The sequence below is a fragment of the Psittacula echo genome, assembly GCF_963264785.1.
Source record: "Psittacula echo genome assembly, chromosome: 6".
Taxonomy (NCBI): Eukaryota; Metazoa; Chordata; class Aves; order Psittaciformes; family Psittacidae; genus Psittacula; species Psittacula echo.
The window spans coordinates 77,477,998-77,498,275 of NC_137743.1; the positions used below are offsets into that span (position 1 = coordinate 77,477,998).

General features: G+C 39.5%; 1 protein-coding gene across 4 annotated transcripts in view; it reads right to left on the reverse strand.

Annotated features, from left to right (window-relative positions):
- Positions 1-20,278, reverse strand: part of MYO1B (myosin IB) — a gene marked incomplete at both ends in the record, with an annotated part of 100,174 nt that overhangs the window by 15,335 nt on the left and 64,561 nt on the right. For 2 of the 4 annotated variants that reach the window (XM_080621397.1, XM_080621396.1), the window contains 10 exons: positions 686-772; positions 1,072-1,158; positions 2,806-2,874; positions 4,994-5,143; positions 5,592-5,685; positions 7,141-7,341; positions 7,504-7,730; positions 10,092-10,292; positions 11,052-11,114; positions 12,593-12,697. In XM_080621397.1, the coding sequence (XP_080477523.1) occupies positions 686-772; positions 1,072-1,158; positions 2,806-2,874; positions 4,994-5,143; positions 5,592-5,685; positions 7,141-7,341; positions 7,504-7,730; positions 10,092-10,292; positions 11,052-11,114; positions 12,593-12,697 (1,284 nt within the window). The remainder of the gene's footprint in view (positions 1-685; positions 773-1,071; positions 1,159-2,805; positions 2,875-4,993; positions 5,144-5,591; positions 5,686-7,140; positions 7,342-7,503; positions 7,731-10,091; positions 10,293-11,051; positions 11,115-12,592; positions 12,698-20,278) is intronic. The other 2 variants (XM_080621399.1, XM_080621398.1) reach the window with 1 other exon arrangement.

Consider the following 20,278-nt stretch of genomic DNA (forward strand, 5'->3'; position numbering starts at 1 on the left):
CTGAAAACAAACAGCTGATGCTGGAATTCCTGGGATTTTTCTAGGGCTGTAAGTTTAGCATTGCAAACTAACGTAATTTTCTGCTAAAAGATCAGGTCGTAAAACCGCGCTTGACTTGTACCGAGTGAAATTTTCTCACCGGTTCAAATCTCAACCAGAGAATCAATTAGACTAATTAAAACTAAAATTTAGTAGAACTTGATAGCATTGGTTTGAACTTGTAAATGAAGTCTGCCCAGGGCACAGAATACACAACCTGGTGAAAGTCTCAATCGGACCACTAATACAGTGTCACTGAAAGCACTTGTTAAGGGCAGGGGGAACACATCAAAAAACACAACCTTCTCCCACCTCCCCCAAACCATGCTTTGCATGTTTACGTGTAGTTAAATGCATTTCCTAATTTGAGGATAATCTAATCTAGTAATTTTTAATCTAGTTTTATGGCTTGTTAGTGCAAATCACTACCTGGTTGCCATGCAAAGGATTTCCTACTCTACAAAAAAACTGACATAGAGAATGTTGTCAGATTTATTAAGTGTGGCATGGATGGAAATGAGAGGAATCAATGATCATGCTCTACTCAAGTCAACTGTATTAGTCATTAATTCTCACTATCTACTACTGATTAAATGTTTCTATTGTCAGGTAATGGAGAGGGGCATGTGATATGTGCATGAAGTACCTTATATCCAAGCCAGTAAGCCCAAATAACAGCAATAGCATGTTTATTTCTAGCCTCCTCCTTCAGTCGTCTCAGTTCCCTTCGCGCCTGTGATGCATTTGAAAATGGGATATAGAAAAGCTTAGGAAAGAAAAGGTTACTGCAAGTTCCCAATGGTGCAAGAAAGAGAGAAAGAAACCAGTCATTAAAACCAGCAAATATTAAAGCATGTCCCAGCTTCCCAGATTGCACCAGCTAGAACATGTTAGGAGCAAAGAGAAGCAGAAGTAAAAAAATCAGCAGTTTAAGCCACTGAAAATATACCCAGATAACTTTAGCCTGAAGAGCCTTCTTCGTTCTATCTACCTAAAGACAATTAAAAGCACCATTTGTTGCCATTTTCTTACCTGGGTACCATGCCAATAAGCGGCAATTATTGTGGCAGCCTCATTACAACGCTTCTGATGCTTAAGTTCCCGGAGAAGTTTCCGAGCCTGTAAGCAATTGAAAACATTATCTTATTCAAAAAAATAATGATTTTAAACTAAGGCACTACAACCTGGAAATCAAGGCAAAGCCAAAAAACACCACCTCCAAATCCTCAAGCAAATAGATGCTACGCAGCCTAACATTCACTGTTCCAGCGAGGATTCTGTTCACAAGGGAGAGTTTGGGAGAGGCAGTTCAGGGGACCTTGGCTCAATGTTTAGATTTCTCTCAGATTTTCTGCATCATCTGAGATATCTGTATGTCTGCCTGTACAACGGCAACAATGCTTTTCCTCCACGCAGTAGATGTCTTTTCCATTTAGAGTGCAATAAAGAATAAATCACAAGTAAATCGCCTGGCTTTAGGTCACACTAAAGGCTGCTGCCATACCAGGCTTTTAATTCATGGCAGTGCTACCGCAGAAGAGCATGTTCTCCAATAGGAAACAGAAAACCATAACTCTAGATGAGATGATGCTTTTACCCAGTTTTCTTCAAATAACACTCATGGGAAAAGACAGCAGGTCAATAGCTGGACTGAAAGGATATTTTTAACTCATTTAAACAAAATAATAAAGACAAAGTAAAAATCAAGAAAAATAGCAAAATCAAATTACGCGAGCTTATTGCTGGCAAACTTTAAAACCTTCTGGGCAGGAAAGGGCTGTTTACACCTATAGCTAGTAACTGCAGCCCCTTCCTTCCCTGTCTGACAGGAAGGGAACTGACTCCAGAATTAAAGGCAGTTCTCTCTTCCCTAGAGGAGAAAGCCAGATTTAGTGGGGTGGAGAAAGGTTAATAAGGAAACAGAGGAGCCCAGGGACATTTTTTCTGAAGCTGGACAGCAGTAGTTGCTTTAAGCACTGTGGCTGCTTTCATGTGAGCTGTTAACCTCGTTTCTACCTCTTATTACAGCATCACTCCTTAAGTTCCTACTACGGCTGAGGGATTGTACCTTCACAAAATACAAACCTCTCAAAGAAGCAAAGTTGTAGCAAATTGAGGCAGAGGACAAGAAAACAGCAATGAAGTACTTGCTCAACACAAGCTGAGTACAGTACTTTCACCCCTCCACGTAGCGCACAGAGAATCGAAGACTTAACCCAAGTAACATACCGCACAGGTGACCCAAGCTCTTTATTTTAAGCCTGCTTTTATTTTGTTCGTTCTCTGAGAATCCTGTTAACCATAAAATAAACTCCAACCACAACTTATTTCTACCAAATCAGTCCAATGTCTTCGTAAGCCCAGTGGCACAGTCCCAGACCATGCCACTCTGGAGCTGCCACAGTAGCATGTACCTAGGTCTGCTTTGAACACCAGATTCACTCATTCACACTCCAGCCCATGTAAAGAGTGTATCTCTCTCCAAATCATCTGTCAGAGGACGCCCCAAGGATAACAACAGCAGTTCACTGTGGTCCCAGCCTTCCCCTTCCACTGTCTGCAGGGATTTACAGCCCAGGCTGCATGCAGATGTCCTAAATTCACCACTTCTGTGGCAAACACGAGTATTTAACAACGGCTGTGGCACAGCCACAGCTCAATGGACAAAAGGCACTGAAGTCGGAAGGCTCACTGCATTTGGAATGGGTTTTCTGACCTGCTCCTTAGCTCACTATGCAGACTTAGCCACAGTAACAGGGAACTCACCTTCCATCCTCTGATGTAGGACTGTACTATAATAGCCGAACTCTTTATCTTCTGATACTTTTTTTGTTGCTGTATTGGAAATAAATGTGTGATGCTTAGAACAGAATATTGCAATTTTAAAATATTGTATAATAAAATTTCCCTCACTAACACTTGCTAAGTACAATTAAGGACACAAGCACTACATGTAAAAAGTCAGCAGTTTTTGACCAAGCAGATCAGAGCGTAGATTCTGTGTTCAACTCGAGGGGAAACAAAGCACATCAACAACGCTGCGTGGACAATGCCACTCTCTATTTACAGAAACACTAAGTTCGTGGTCAGCAGCACAAAAGTGACATGGATTAAACACTAACAGTAACAGCTTTATTTGTCTTTCTCACCAACAGAGTTGCATACAAATAAATGCTCAGGTTTGTTGGCTAAGCTTTTTACCATCTTTTCATAGACCTAAGACCTGTGCTGTTCCTATCACCCACAGTCCGTTTATGATATCAAATGCTGACAATAACTTAGGAACTAGAAAAAAGAAAACCCATGGATTCCTGAATGACATGATGGAATATTATCCAAGTATGCCAGTTTGAACACTAGTTTTCCTGGACAACTGAGCATTTTCCTTCTGAAGAGCTCATTCCTCTAGTAGTCCAGTGGTTGGTATAACACTAAGTGAACAACAATTGACAGACTTTGCAACAAGGCTTTTAGTGTGACACTCAGCTCACTCAATTACAGTGAACAGCTCTGTGAGCAAGCTAGAGAGAATCCCCTCTAGGCCACATTCATGCCATGACTTGCAAAGGAACAGACAGGCAAGCATCTGCAGATCCTTTAGTGAAGCCTCCAGCACAAGGAGTTGTCAAAAAGCTTTGTTCATGCAGGGGGTTCCTTACGAATCACAGTGCCTAGCAATCATGTTGGGTTAGGAGAATGGTGCCCTACATCTGCCTGAAGAGGCTGAGGAAATATCACTACTGTCACCTGTAAGTAATTGAGGGTCTCGCTATGGCTGCATCCTGCATTCAAAGACAACTCTTACCATGTTCCATCAGTGAACCAGTGAAGTTTTACAGTTAAGAAATCAACAGCAATGTGAACTTGGTCACATGGGGCTTTGTCCATTTCTTTATATTAAAATTTGTACCAATCTAGCTGTGGAACTCCACTTTTAGTTCATAAGATTGTATGAGATCATAATGAAGCCATATGGACACAATGCAATTCTGTAATAATACTGTCTGTAGAAATAGTGCATTCTGCCACAGAAGTTCAAAAAACCACAAAATTTATTCATACTTTTTCCAAATGATCTATACTTCTCTCTAATTATCCAAGACAACTGAACCAAACACTAACGGCTTTCAAGGTGATAAACAGAAGTGCTTGTCAAATGAAAAACAGCGATTGTCAATTCTGCAACTTGCAGTTTAAAACGCTTTCTTTCCATATCACATACTTTAACAAGCTTTCTGATATGCACACAGTAACAAAATGCAGCTGAGATGTTTAAGAATTGCTTTAAAACTTAAAAACAATGGAACTTTTTTATCATATTAATCTTATTTACTGACAAAAACATTAAAGAGGCACAACAATACTGTTCACTTCATGACACAGAATACCCAGTGTTCTGTACAAGGGATTCTGTGCAAACAGATTTGAAAATAGTTTAGAACTGAATCAATAACAATACTGTTATGAGCTATAATTAAAATAAGTCCCTGAGATCCTCCCAAGCAGCATTCTTGAGCCTCAAATGCAATGGTTCCAAATAAGGGAAAAATACAAAAAGCCTTAGGAATGACTGAATTCCACACAATTGCACTGTATATTACTGAATATATTTTACTCATTAACCATATGTTTTGAAAGCACCATAAGTGCCATCATTTTAGCTGAATGAGAAAGGCTCTTCCCAGCTGGGCTACAAAATCCTGCTTTCCCAAACCTAAAGGAGCTCTGATGAGCCCTTTACTTACTTTAGCACAAGCACAATGTAAACACTTAATAGTGGCCTACAGAAACTAAATTGTCTTTATTCACATTACTGGTACTTAAATATTACCATAAAATTGAATTCTTCCAACACTTCCCCATACATATCATACGAAATATACTATCAAGGTTATACGAAAAAATATATTAAACAATGAAAAGAACCCCCCATTTAGTAAGGATAGTATCTTACTGCATATCTCCTGTACCAGGAAGCAATCACAATCTGGCTTTTCCTCATTAACAAGAAGCGTGTACGGCACTTCCAACCTCTATAAATCTTCTCAATTAGAGTAGCCAAATCCTCCAATCTCTGCTTTCTCAGATCTTCTAGCTTGAAGAGCTGGGTGTGGGTTTTTTAGGGGTTTGGTTGGTACATCGGAAGAAAAACAGAAGGGGAGAAGAGACCAGAGAAAAACCCATAAGCACAGTTAGTGTAAAGAGAAATCTCTCCTTTATTCAAGTCCCCCTTCAGACATCTTTATCTTTATTCACCTCCAGAGCTATAGGCAGATACATCAACAAAGTTTGTGTCAGACACACTGTCACAAGTTGGCACACAAAAGTAACGTTAAATTTAGGCTGACAACTATTGTAGAGTCTTGATTCGCTTCAATTTTAATGGGTCTAACATTAAAAAGTGCCTTTTTTCAGTGCTAAATTTCACAACCACTGTATCACAGTGCTGTGTCTAGAAAAATCTGTAGTAGCCAACTAGTGAATTATGCTGTTTGTAACAGGCTACCCTTATGGAAGATGGCTTGACTTTGCAGAAGACATTTTTCACTTACTGTTCTTGGGTTGCGGATGAATATCTTTGATCTACCAAAGGAAAATTCTTCTTCAGGGATTTCCAATTCATTAAACAGGACCTCTACTCCAGCCCTAATAAGAAGCAAATGAGCTTAACAAACATGACCTCCAGCTCTAAAACTTCTTAGTTTACATATTCACAGAATAATTTATGGAAAGTATATGAAAGCATATTTTAAATTCTCAAATTGTGCTTGACATAAGAAGATTGAAAACCTAACTCATTTACTCACTGGTTACTTGGCTGAAGGCAAGGATAATCACTGTAAAGATTCAAAATAATTGATGGAAAAAAAAGCAATTTTGTAACAGCATCAGCAATGGCCTATTTTTTCCCCTTGTATCTGTAATAATTTTATTTAAAAAATAAAGGAAAAGGGAGGGATCTCACATTAACACCAAAATGTGAAATAAAGACTGACAAATTCGACAAAAGCTCATGATCCACACTCTACCAACTGCATTTTCTAAGTGTCAATGAAAACAGAAAACAGAACAGGTTACCCAGAGAAGCTGTGGCTGCCCCATCCCTGGCAGTGTTCAAGGCCAGGTTGGATGGGGCTTGGAGCAACCTGCTCTAGTGGAAGGTGTCCCTGCCCGGGCAGAGTTGGAGCTGGATGAGCTTTAAGGTCCCTTTCAGGCTAAGCCATTCCATGATTCTATGAACTGCACTGATCTTAGTGATGATTAACAATGCCATTGTTATCAATACTGCACCTCCACCATTATCTTGATAACGTAAAGATTTAAATTGTAGCTGAAGGTATGAAACTATTATGAAAGAAATTTAAATCATGCTATTGGTGGCCACGTGTAAAAAGAATTGAGAAGCCCATTTGCCTAAATAGGACATTATCTGAAAAACATATGTGAATATCAAGCATTTTAAAATTATATATTTAATACAATTTATTTGCAAAAGATATAATCTCATAGTTGTTCACCAATCATGTAATACCATTCTTGAAAGGACAGAGGAAGATTGAGTGCCTGTCTTCAAAGAAATGGGTATTCCTACACTTCGGTTATTAATCATAGAATAAATTAATCATAGAATAAATTAAAGTGTCCTTCTGATCATTCCAGACCTTCTAGTCATTTTGATTCCACTCCAGCCTATCTTCTCCCTTTCCTCCCTAGCCCCCTACTCTCTTTCAGGCCCACATGAGTAAAGGCTGCAATATATTCTAAAGCCAACATGGTCTCCTTGTTCATATGCAAAACCCGTTCCATTAGTAGATCAGTTCATCACTAAAATCATCTCTTTTGCCAAGGAACTGTTAATTTTTAGCCTAATGAAAAGTTAATGAAAGTTTCCCAGTGAGTGAACTCATCCAAAATCTGGAACAAGATGCGAAAGAACAACATACAAGTAAAACACTTGAGCCACCCTGGCCTACTTTTTAATTTCCTTTAAAAATACTTGAAAGTTCATTAAATTAAAAGGGAAAAAAAAATCACAACACATGGAAGATGGTAATTCCAATCACTGGAAGTGGACAGGCAAGAATACTGATGTTTTCCTACCTGGCTGGCCCTCTCCAGTGGGGCCATGTCTGCTTACACAGCATTTTGTACCTCTCCAGGCAAGGTTCATATGCCTGCCTGAATGCATAACCTGCCCTTCTGACCCGAACGTTCTCCAGAAGACCAAGGTAGCGGATCTGGTGGCACACCAGAGCATCATTGAAGATGTGTGCAGCCTTTTTGTCATTGGGTTTGATGCATCTGGAAAGGGAAACAAACACTTGTTTGTAGCACTGTACGTGTCAACAACTATTATACGAGTTTAAACCACGTATTTCATTAGTTTATCCTTGGATATGAAGATATTTTTTGTTAACTTTGCCAAACAAAAGTTCACCAGAGCTTTGCCACAGGGTAATTTACCTGATATAGTTGGGATTTTTTGTCTGAAGGTTCTTCATCAGGGTAGCCACTGAAGCCTTGAACTGTGAACCTGCCGTCGGTGGTCTCTTTAGATTGATCTTAGCAGGGTTACCTTCTGGGAACAACGCTTTGATAAGAGAGTGACTGGCCTTCCACATGGCCTGGGAGAGGTCACGGTACAGGAGATCATTATTTTTGTCAACAAATCCTTCCACCTGGTACATAACCTGAACAATACAGAAGAATCTCATCAGAGCATGTTCTGTACTATCACATAGGCCACTTCAAAACTGACCCAAGAAATCGATTTCTCCTTCTTTCTCACTACCCAGCACAAAAGACATTTCAGATTTCATTTTAAATTTGACATTTGGAAGACTTTCAGTTGGATGAAATTGCTGTGAACATGCTATCTGAGAAAGATGCATTTTCTCACACTGCTAACAGGTCCTTGTGCTGATCAATTCTGGTTTCTGAAATGGGAAAAAACCTTCTCCCGTGACAACTGTGATACACCACCACTTGCCAATACTCCAAAACAATCTTTTTTTGACTGAAAAAAGATTTTCTTTCTTTCTTTTCAATCACAGCAACAAAAATACCCTTTCCCTTCAAAGTACTAATGCTTACGTTATTTGCCTAACTAAAACAAGATATGAAATATCACCTCTTGATATCACAGCAGCAAGCAGCTATCTGCAGTCCTCAGGGGACTGTTCTTTTAGATGACTTTTACCAGGAAAACAGTCCAACAACAACAAGCATAAATGCAAAGCTCTGACCTGCAGCTGGAGACCCAGGAGGCATCTAGGGGAACTTCATGGAGATCCCAGATTGCTACTGTTCTTTTTAATTTTTGAGGGTAGGGAATTTGATTAATTGTGACAATTAATAATACGGATTCTTCAGCTTCAGATTTCTCAGTTCTGTGTAGATACGTGCTATGTACACAGAATACTGAATAAAACTGGTACAGACATAGCCATATTTTACACAATAGCAAGTGATTGGGAACTCAGGCAGCATTTCTGAGTACACGTTTCTGTTTCTGTTAGGTGTGGTAAATACACTACTGCAAGAACTGCTCGTATGAACTTGCTTCTATTTCATAAAAGGAGAGTCAACCTTTTGTTGTCCGGTGACTAGATCAAAAAGTTCTCAGCTGAGGATGGAAAAACAACATTCCTCCCAAAATAGGAGGAATTCACTGACTGCTCTGCTGGGTAAGTAAACGCCACTAACAACTGAAGACCCCCAGTGCCTGCTAAGACACAATCTGTTTGAAGTCCTTTACAAAGTACCGGGGGATTTTCAATTTGCTTTTAATTTTGACAACCAAAGAAATATCTAAGTATTAATCTCTGATTCGTTACATGCAATTATAGAATCTTCTTGGTAAACACATAACGCAAAGTTAACAAATGGCCACCTCAAAGGCTGAAAAGATGGTATTTCCAAGACTATTCTGAATGAGAAAATTATTGAGCTATTCAAAATGGTAAGATTGAGAAATCATTAAAAATTAGGGAAGCATTAAACAGTGCTGGAAAAATAAAACACTTTCCAAGTATTCTTCACTGTGTGAAAGTAACAGTTCGGGAGATTCAAACAAGAAATGTAGTTTCAACCCCTATGCTTCACTTTTTTTTTTTTTTTTTTGTTTTGTTTTAATAAAATCTCTTTTCACAAATTATTTTAATTAATCAAAAGTCATACTGAATTACACAGCAAAACCCGTCAGACTTGTATTTATTCATGCTGCTTATGTTGTAAAAAGCAAATACACTTGCAAGCCCCCTATATGGCTTTCTCTTCCATCTGTTTAAACATGCAGACTGTCCAAATAAACTCAGTTTCTTCAAATGTACAAACCCTCCACTTTCTCATCAACACGACTAAGGACTTCAGCTAGTTCAGCAACAAAGGCCATGTTTCCCAAAGTATCTTGCCTTCAGATGTGTGAATTCTTGTAATTCTAAATGTTTTATTTCCAGAAACTTAGCAGCACAAGCAGTTCACCATCAAACATGTGGGACATCTTTCTCCTTTGATGGAGAACTACTGTTGATTTCAGCTAGAGCAGCAAGACTTTTTACAACAGCATGTAGTAACAGGACAATGATGACTTTAAACTGACAGAGGGGAGAATGAGATTAGACATTATGAAGAAAGAAGTTCTTCCGTGTGAGGGTGCTGAGGCGCTGGCACAGGTTGCTCAGAGAAGCTGTGGCTGCCCCATCCCTGGCAGTGTTCAAGGCCAGGTTGGATGTGGCTTGGAGCAACCTGCTTTAGTGGAAGGTGTCCCTGCCCATGGCAGGGATTTGGAACTGGATGAGCTTTAAGGTCCCTTCCAACCCAAACCATTCCATGAGTCTATGATATCTGAAAACCTTCCAGCCCAAATCACGAAATCTAGGCTTACAACAGAAAAGATTAAGGCAGATCTAGATTTTTTGATCAACTATTGATTCAAGCAGTTCTTCTCCATTACTGTAACATCATTTAATGGAGAAAGAGCCTCTCCATTCTACCAAAGCCACGTGTGCGGCAGCCTTCACACACCACGTACTCCCTGCTTCACCAGGTACCTTTCCAGCGTAATGTTGGATCCTGAAGCAGCTGTGAGGCAAGGAGGTGTCATTGAGGAACCGGGAGCACTTGCTCATCCTGCTCTCAAAATGCTGGTGAGTGGCACAGACTTGGTTCAGCTTTTCTAAGAAGGTGTCATCGGTAACAGTTCCTGGTCTCAGGCATTCTTCATCTAGCATGGCCAGGATTCCAGTTTGGTTCTGAAGTTTCAAGACAACAGCTTTAGTGTTTGTTTCCATCAATGCATAAAAAGAACACCGCTCTCTCCTGCTTGACTTCTGCTACTCAGTAAAATGTTCCTTAAGCCATCTCAAAGTTTGGCTCTTTTCCTTATCCCCATTTCCAACAGGTTTTTAGTATCTGCAGTTTTGAAAGTCTGCTTCTGAGATCAGAAGCAGTCTTGAACTTCATCTTGGAATTTTGCATAACTTACTCAGACTCCAATTTAACTGGAAGTAGCCTGTTTAAGGGTAAAACCATCCTACATTTCATGTTAATGGTTAAAAACCTGTTCTTTTCCAATTGTCAAGGAATTTTATCTTTCTTGCTTTGCTAAGGCCATAAGAAGTCCTCTTATTAGATACAAGCACTTTTTGTACATAAAGCACTCAGTCACAAGTCATAGAGTTTTCTAGTTTCCATATAAAAAGAAATGTTATTTACAATGCAGCACGCGATATCTGCTATTGAAAACAGCACTAAATGTAAACATTAAAGAATTGTTTGGGTTTGGTTTCTTTTTTTGTGTAGATGCTGCTGAACATTTCTAACAAAGGAACATACGGCCTTATAGGAAAAATATTAGTAAAATAAACTTTTACCATACAAAATAAGATGACTAATAGAAGGAGTGGCTTGGTTTACAAACTCAAAGTGCGTGAAGATGCATACAGACTCTACAGCTAAATTCAATCTATGCACTGAAAAATTATTCAGGGAGATTCTTGAATATAACTTACGTTTTCTATTAGGTCACAAATTATAGCATTGTTGAAATACTCAATATGAGTCCATTCAATCCCCTATAAGAAAAAAAACCAAAATGTATGAACAGGAAAACAACCGAGGCAGCTTTTCCTCGAGGCAATTAAATTATATTCCAGTTAACTAAAACACTATTTTCAAATTGAATTCTATATGCTTACCAACATTTTATTTGTTAAGAAAGAAATGCGACCATCTACTACTAACACTATCTGTGCAAAATGACTGTCCTTGAGTGCCTGCCAAGCCCTCTCTCCGTTCCTTTCCCCCACCCGTGTCAGCTTCCCATGCACTCCCATGGCGTCCCGCCAGGCTCCTCCCGTGTCCGCCTGCCCGGTACCGCTCTGCCCATGATCCCACTGGATATAAGGGAATAAGGAAGTAAGCTCATTCCTCTGTAAGCATCCGAGAACAAAATTTGTAAGCTCTTAGTGGTTTGGTTTCTCTCTTTTTTTCTTTTTAATTAATGGGAGGAAGAGGGAGAGCTAAATTTAGATGAGACCGTCTGAAAAATCCAGAATCTGGCTGTTGTTCAGATATTCCTAATTTTTTTTCATATATCAGCAATAAAACTTATCAGGAGGTAACACCGGTGGGGCAAAGGACTGGAAAAACAAAGATTAATTCCATTCTTAACTCGCATTCTGCAGTACTTCTTGCAGTTTAGCTTTTTCAGGGTATTTTACATATCATTCAAGAAGCAAATGGCCGTAATGACGTTTCAAGAGTTTCACCACTGAATGCAAACAAGCAGACAGACATTCCCAAGCTTCCTCATCATCATCCTCAGGATTATGAGGCAGGAACGTTATTTGTTTTTTAGAAATGTTTATACAGCAAAATGGTGTCATCCAGCTTGAGCAGGGACAGCGCACGCCAGTTTGCACAGCTGTGAGCTGGTATTTTGTCTGAGCTCTGTAGATCACGGGGAGTACTGCTAAAACCTATTAAAACTTCGATGTTTACTCACAGAATAACATCAAACACCAGAGCCTGGGCTCCAAAGCACATCATAAACTTACCCAGAAAGCTGACACAGCTCCCTTCAAAACTTAACTGAAGAAAAGCTGGAACCAAAAATCTATTTGTAGTTTCTTTCATAGTGTGTGCTATTGTTTTACCCACCCACGTCCCTTTTGAAACAGGATTAGCTGTGGCCACTGTTAGGGTGTAGCCCAGACACTACTGCATAATCTAAAACACAGGCGGTAGGGTAGTGGCACTAATACAGAAAGCAGTATTAGTCTTCTAATAAATGAGCCCTTGCTCAGAACTGCCAGTCATTGCCAATGAATGAGAATTGGGTCTGGTTTTCACCTGGAGAACTCATAATGTGAAACAAAACCAAACCCAACTTTTTTTTTGCTTAATGTAACTACCACACAGTCCAACGTAAACATGCTCCATGCCAAAAAATGACTATTCCCTAAGAAAAGGTTCCAGCACACATGCCTGTGTATCTTCACAGGGACAACAGGAAGAGGAGGGTATAAGGAAAGATCCATTCAAGTATTACCTCTCGTATGTATTCCTCCTGCTCTTCTTTTAGGGTAAGTTCAATGAAGATCTGCTGCAACTTCTCATTACAGTAGTTGATAATGAATTGCTCAAAGCTGTTGTCCTGTCAGACAAAACATGTTTGCGTTTGCTGTTGTATAAACACCCTGGAACTCAGCTGGAGTAAGTCACTGCAAGTCAACAAGCTGCTTTATTAACTAATCCTTCCAGCTTTGTGATTATGATGGTTGGAGCAATATTTTATTGAGATTAGTTTGGAAATTTTAGACCAAATCCTTCCCTGAGGCCTTCTCCATTGGGAGGGACAAAAACTCTGTAGGCTATATTCATGATGCCTCTGTACTGATATTTTTGGGACAAGTCATAAAAGCACCCGTGGTGTCAGGGAACAAACAACAGAAGTTTTGCCTGCACTAATCTGTCCCCATACGTAAAATGTCATCTCCTGTGGGTTCTGATGAATAAAACTATGACAGTAGCATTAGCTCTTTTCCACTTAGTTGCCAATATTTCACTCCAGATCCACAGCCCAAGCTGCTATTCTGGTTGCAGCTGCACCTGGGTTAAGAGACTATTGGCTCCAGAGGTCAACCCACCTCTTTCTTGCCAACAAACTGCTCATGTAATTTCCCCCTGAAATGAGGGAAATTAAAAGAACTTTATCAACCACAAATCCTCTAAAAGGCTAATTCTGATTAAACGGGGTTAGGGAGCAAGCATGTGTATGACTCTCTGCAGAAACCAAATACCACTGGTAAAGCCCTCGCTCACTCAAGTCAACTGATGTTTACTGCTGACATCACCAGGGCCAAGATTGCAGTGTAAAAGCTGTGGTTTACCACTTCATCTCCATTACCTTAAATGAGCGCAGTTTGGAGGCCAGGTGCCTATTCTGCAGACTGGGTTAAAATGCCCCTTTCAAAGAAATGGGGGACAGCAGCTTCATTCGACTTTCCCAGTGCTTGTGTCAGTCATTAGCATTATAAGAATTCCATACATGTATATACAGAAATAGCTGCAACCAAGAGTAAATTTGGGTATCAGCTGCTGGTCTTCTCTTCTTGGCTTTGGAGTTGTGGGGTTCTTTCTCCTCTGCCACTCCTTTTTTTGTTTTCTTTTCTAATTACTAGTCATGAAGAACATTTTGGTTATTCAGGAAGCCTGAAAATTTGCAGAATAGACCACTAAGCCTTTATACACTATCAGATAGGTCTGCTATACATTACCTGTGAAGACCAAGTTATGGTGGTAGAATTTTTATGATTAAGGGCAACTGCAATCATTTCAATGTTTAAATTAAGGATATGGTTGCTAACTGAGATTAAGAACACGCAAGCAGATTAGAAAATATTGAGGTAGCACAGATTACTTTTATCATTTGAGTTTTAGGTAAAGCAAAATCATAGCTGATCACCAAACTTTCTCAGCCACATCAAATTGCCCCTCACACCAACTGCAGTTATCAATCAAAGATTGCAAAACTTGCATAGCTTTAGATGAGACAGTTAAAATTTGGCATGCAGCAAAATCAGCACTGCAAACGAGTCATACTTACTGCATTCTGTTGCAAAAAGAAATTACATAAACTGCAGTCAGTACTTATACTTTCATAACAACACAAAATATTTCTATTAGCATTTATTTAGTGTACCAAGTAGATCAGTCTTTTTATCAGACTCATGTTTGTACATCACTGAAAGTACTACAAAAATGTTATGCATTACTGCTCGTAGATGAGTGTATCTTTAGGTACTACCCAAGGATTATCACATAAATCAAGGGACCGAGGCACATCAGAGTGTGACACAAAACAGCATTCTTGCACTGTCACATCTCTAAACCACCATGTATTTTGTTTTGTCTCAAAAAGCCATGTATATATATAACCTTTGGTAGACAAATATCAGTAAAGGGTGAGGAGAATGGGGAAGGAAAGAGAGAGTACTGAAGGAAGGATGAGTAAAAGTTTATTTGATACATTCAGATAAGGCCATCACTTTAGATATATTGAGTTTGAAGAAAGAGGACCCCAACTGACACATCACCTTGACAAAGAGGAAGGGTAAAACACACTCTGCATCCTCCTGCCAGGCACATGCCACCCAACACAGAAAGATAGTTTCTCCGAAAGAACATGTTATTTTGATTACAAGCACTACAGGACTTTTCACTCACATATTATACACAGTATTCATCTTCAAAAGGGGATGGAAACTGAACTGCAAATCCAGCTAAACCATGTAATTAAAAGGTCATTAACAATATATTAAAGTAATTGCTAGATGCTTTCCCGATTTGCTATGTATCTGTGATATTTATGGTTCGCCAAAGAAAGGCAAACCAAAATCCACAGACTTCTTCAGAAAACACCCACTTTAGTCTATGAAATTCTATTCAATATTGCCAAGCCACTGAAAATTGCTGTTCCAGGAAAAGTGTCATTGAAGAGCAGTAGCAATTTTGTTCTTTATGTATGATACAGAGCAAAAGGCTAACAGTTAATTTACAGCAACCAAATTGAGGAAAAACATTTGGAATTACAGAAACTCTCAAAACGCTTAACTTTGAACACACAAGAAGACATTTGGTAGACTAAATATACTTCAGAAAGAGGCATTTCCTTTTACAGGTTTTAAGAAACACTGTATGAAAAAAAAATTAGAGTGTTTATCTTGGCAAATCTGAGTAAGGCAACAGAGACTGTGAATTTATTCTCTCTTACTGTATATCTGTAATTTTTAGTTATGTGAAGGCTTCACAAAGCATAGACCAATTCTCACAAACGAGTTGTCTCCCAGTTTTTTTAATGAAGGCTCCTTGAAATTACTATGATAGAACTAGAAAGGATCTAAAGGACTTCTGACATTGTTTTTTAGAAGGCAATAAAGAATGATTCTTATCAGTGATAACACACAGAATCATAGAATAGTTAGGGTTGGAAAGGACCTTAAGATCATCTAGTTCCAACCCCCTGCCATGGGCAGGGACACCCCACTCTAAACCATATCACCCAAGGCCTCATCCAACCTGGCCTTGAACACCGCCAAGGATGGAGCATTCACAACCTCCCTGGGCAACCCATTCCAGTGCCTCACCACCCTCACAGTAAAGAATTTCTTCCTTAGATCCAATCTAAACTTCCCCTGTTTAAGTTTGAACCCGTTACCCCTTGTCCTGTCACTACAGTCCCTAATGAAGAGTCCCTCCCCAGCACCCTTGTAGGCCCCCTTCAGATACTGGAAGGCTGCTATGAGGTCTCCACGCAGCCTTCTCTTCTCCAGGCTGAACAGCCCCAACTTTCTCAGCCTGTCTCCATACGGGAGGTGCTCCAGTCCCCTGATCATCCTCATGGCCTCCTCTGGACTTGTTCCAACAGTTCCATGTCCTTTTTATGTTGAGGACACCAGAACTGCACACAATGCTCCAAGTGAGGTCTCACGAGAGCAGAGCAGAGGGGCAGGATCACCTCCTTCGACCTGCTGGTCACGCTCCTCTTGATACAGCCCAGGATACGGTTGCTTTCTGGGCTGCGAGCGCACACTGAAGCCGGCTCACGTTCATTTTCTCATTGACCAACACCCCCAAGTCCTTCTCTGCAGGGCTGCTCTGAATCTCTTCTCTGCCCAACCTGTAGCTGTGCCTGGGATTGCTCCGACCCAGGTGTAGGACCTTGCACTTGGCATGGTTAAACTTCATCAGGTTGGCATCAGCCCACCTCACAAGTGTGTCAAGGTCCCTCTGGATGGCATCCCTTCCCTCCGGCGTACCAACTGAACCACACAGCTTGGTGTCATCGGCAAACTTGCTGAGGGCGCACTCAATCCCATTCAGGAGAAATGAACTGGTAGGATCCAGCCACCAGAGGCTGTGCTTGTTCCTTACGCTGACCATTTGCATTAAGCAACAGAAATGGTTTTGGCCAACATAGGAAGACCCACAATTTCAGGAAGAGTTAATAAATTCAAATATTCTTAGGAAATTTTAGGGGGGGAAAAAAAAAATTAAGAGCAGCATTTCTCAAAGTGTCAGCTTCTCTTCCAGGCTGTAATTCTGCTACTTTAATGTTGAGAGCATCACTTCAATCCATGCATTTTGATAGCAGCATTTCAAACTATCCCTTTGAAATCACCGCAGAATACAAAGTGTAACCTTTGGGGAAGAAAAGTACCACTCAGTCTCTCAAATTAAATTAAAAGTGCTGGGAAACATAATGTCACCTGAGATAAGCTTAAAGTCATGTCAAATTTATAGATACAGAGCAACCAACCACCCTCAGCTTATCCCCTCAATCTTTTATAAGGTGCAACAATACATTTAGACAAGTAGAAAAATTCACTGACAAAAATCAAAGCCTACTTCACTATGTTTTTCACTTCACAGATAATGGTGTCTTGCTCATACAACTTTATTCTTTATCAACCTTCAAACTACCAGGCATCAGAGTGGCGTTTCATGAATAGTAAGTTTGTGAGCTCTGAAAAGTTCTGCTTCAGGTAAAAATACAGTCTCATATACACAAGCAGATCACGATGTTGTATTTGCTCAGGTTGTTCAGAGTCAACCATGAAAAATGAAAAGTTCTTCTTTTGAACCACTGCTCTTATATAAGTTACATATTGGTGCTTGAAAGTCTAAGGAAAATATTTCTTATTCCTTAATATTTTACCTAATTTCTTCTTAGGAAGTTTCCAGTCATGCATATCACGGAATCATCTGAAAAAACATATATAGATGTTCCTGACCTTAAAAATTGCTATACCAGTAAAATACCAAAAAAAATTGCCTCCATATGTTGATGATGAATGTAATTTCTTGCATTAGATTTAGAACACAAAATATCTAATCCAGGGTATTTTCGTATGAAAACCAGCTACCTCCTATCCTTCTCTCCTCACAGAGAATTCAAATTCACCCATGAGTACCCAGATTCCAGCAACTTCCAGAGACACTGAAGCAACTAAGATGATACCTACTTAAAACTGAAAACTGGGTACTTTTCCATACTAGTAGTAGGTAGGAATAAATTCTTATCTTCCCCCTTGCCCAATAAAGCCCTAGTTTAAATATTCAATTTTCTTATGTTTTCTCTACTGTCTTCCCAAATCAAACATACAGTGTTGTCCAAATCTTGTCCAAATCTACTCCCAGCTGTATCATCAGTATCAAACCTGTACAAGATATCTCTCAATATTTCCTCTTCCTTCGTAATCTTTCATAACACCAGTTCTTGTTGATAGCAAATTCAAAAATCTATGTATTGCTCAGTCTACAGCCACCAACAAAAAGGTGTTGGGCAACACCTTTTCAAGTACCTTGTATGAACACATGCAACAAAATAATATTATATGAGAAGCATTTAAAGGAAAAGCACAATTTAAAACAAAATCCAAACATTTCAAGTGACGAGACTGTGGAGTGAACAGAACCAATGTTATTAAAATGAACTTTTTGATCAGTATGGAGCGGAGAAGGCATGCAGAGACCGATGCTTTTGCTCTAACAAATACAGCCCCAGAAAGTAGCTTATTTCAGCATCAATGCAGCTCCAGGACTCAGAATTCTCTGACCCTCTCCTGACATAGGCAGGTGATCCCAGGTAGTTCCGTCAGGCCCCTAGACTGCTACTGAGAGTAGTAGGGAAAAAGCCAGATGGCAAAAGTAACGGTGATAAAAGACCAACATACTCACTTCACTGAGATGAATGGTGAATGAATGGTGAAACCAACCAGCAAATTTAATTTCTATCCAACTGTGGTGTCTGGGGATAGGGATTTTTATGTATGACCACAGAAGCATATGAGTTTATGAGGTGAAACTAAGAAATACAAATGGTAGAAAATGAAAAACCAGCAAGATGGGGAAAGTGCATTTAAAGAAAATGAAAAAAGACACATTTTTCTCTAAGAAAAAACAAGCTGCATGTTTCTCATGTACTCAGTTCTAACATTTTTTTCTAGTTTTCTCAAAGTCAGTGAAGATATGTTAACAATATTCGTCCCGTGTTTCTGTTTATATATACAAACATCAGAGGAATCAAACGTAACTGAAATATATCTCACGTGAAATAGAACGTCTGTGCTTTTGTGTAAATATCTCTATAGGCAAAGAACCAGGGAAGCATATCATTCAACTATAAACATTCCACATACATACATGTAATCAAACTATGCTTCAGTGTGTCTAAAGGAAGCAAGAAAGACATATGCTGAAGCTTCAGGGCTTATCCATTTGCCATACTTGCGTAGCAAAACAGCTTCAGTTCTTATTGATACTACTGGCACTGGTAGAGAACCAGGCACTCTGAAATCCATCTTGGTCTCAGCTGTGGTGTCCAGACATGCATGTTTAAACCAAATTTGGAGTTCAAAGGGGGAACAACTACAGTGAGTCCAGTGCACAAAATGCATGTGTGATCCATGGGGAAACCCGGGTACAATCATTTCAACAAACTCAACCCGATAAATTGCAGTCTTGAAACAACAGAAATTACAAGTAGGCAAGAGCCTACTACCTAATCATATCCATTCCTCTACTAAGACAGAACAGATGCTATAGGGCAAAACATTATTCTGACAACCTGAAGCAGAGCATTTGTGGCTATTGCTCCAGCATTTCAAATATTTCCTCTGTTAAAAACAGCCAGCCAATGGGATTTACTTCATAAACCTGTGTTTTGTGAAATAATCCTCTCTAAATACTTAAATTATAACATGATTAATTAAACGGTGATTAACTTCTTGGGATGTAGCTCTGCTTCTAAGCATTCTAGCACTTAGGGATATTATCACCTTAACTGTATTTTGAAATCTCCACAACACCTAGGAGTCCAACCAAGGGTCTCTCTCTGTAAAGCCCCCCTCCTTCATAACACTTGCTAGCAGATGTAGTTGATCAATTAGAGATCAAAAATACAGCTCTGTTTCATATTACATGGGCTTTCCCCTGTGTGATTAGATTCATTAGAGGGCCAGGTACACATATTTTAGTACTGCTGCTTGCCAGTATGTAATATGCTGATGGGCATCCGAAAAGGGTTGAACAATTTCAAAGAGTAAATCTGTTGTAAGATAGAGTGCCTAGAAAAGGAGGCTGGAAATTATGGTCTGGATATTAAGACAACTAAGAAAACAACCGATGCCCATGGTTCAGTTAGAGCCAAAGTCAAGACATGAAAAGAGGGGCCCCAGAGCCTAAAAGAATGAAAAAACCCCAAAAGCACCAATTTTCTCCATATGCCCCTTTTTTCCCCTCTAATAAGTCATCTTAGCAAATAACTAGAACTTTCTCCATTAAAATCATCCTTGGGGTGTGAGAAGTCTCTGAGCCAGCAGCAATCTCTTGGAGCTCAGAGCATGCTCTGCAGCTGTGATTTCCTTCATGTAATGAACAGCATAGAAAAAGGCAAAGCAACTATTCAGCAACTGGACCAAGCTGCTGTATAGGTTTATAGTAAAAGTGGAAATATCTCCCCAATTTTTTAAGATGCCTTGAACATCTCAGAAAGTAATTTTCAATGTTTACCCCTTCTTTATTTGGTCACCTTCTTCTTAAAACAGAAAATTACCACAACTATGAACATGTTAATATAATGAAACTTCATATTTCTAACGGATTCCCTCAATAAAAATACTGGCATTTTATCAATGTCCAGATGACAGTTTAGGTAGTGCATGAAACATTACCA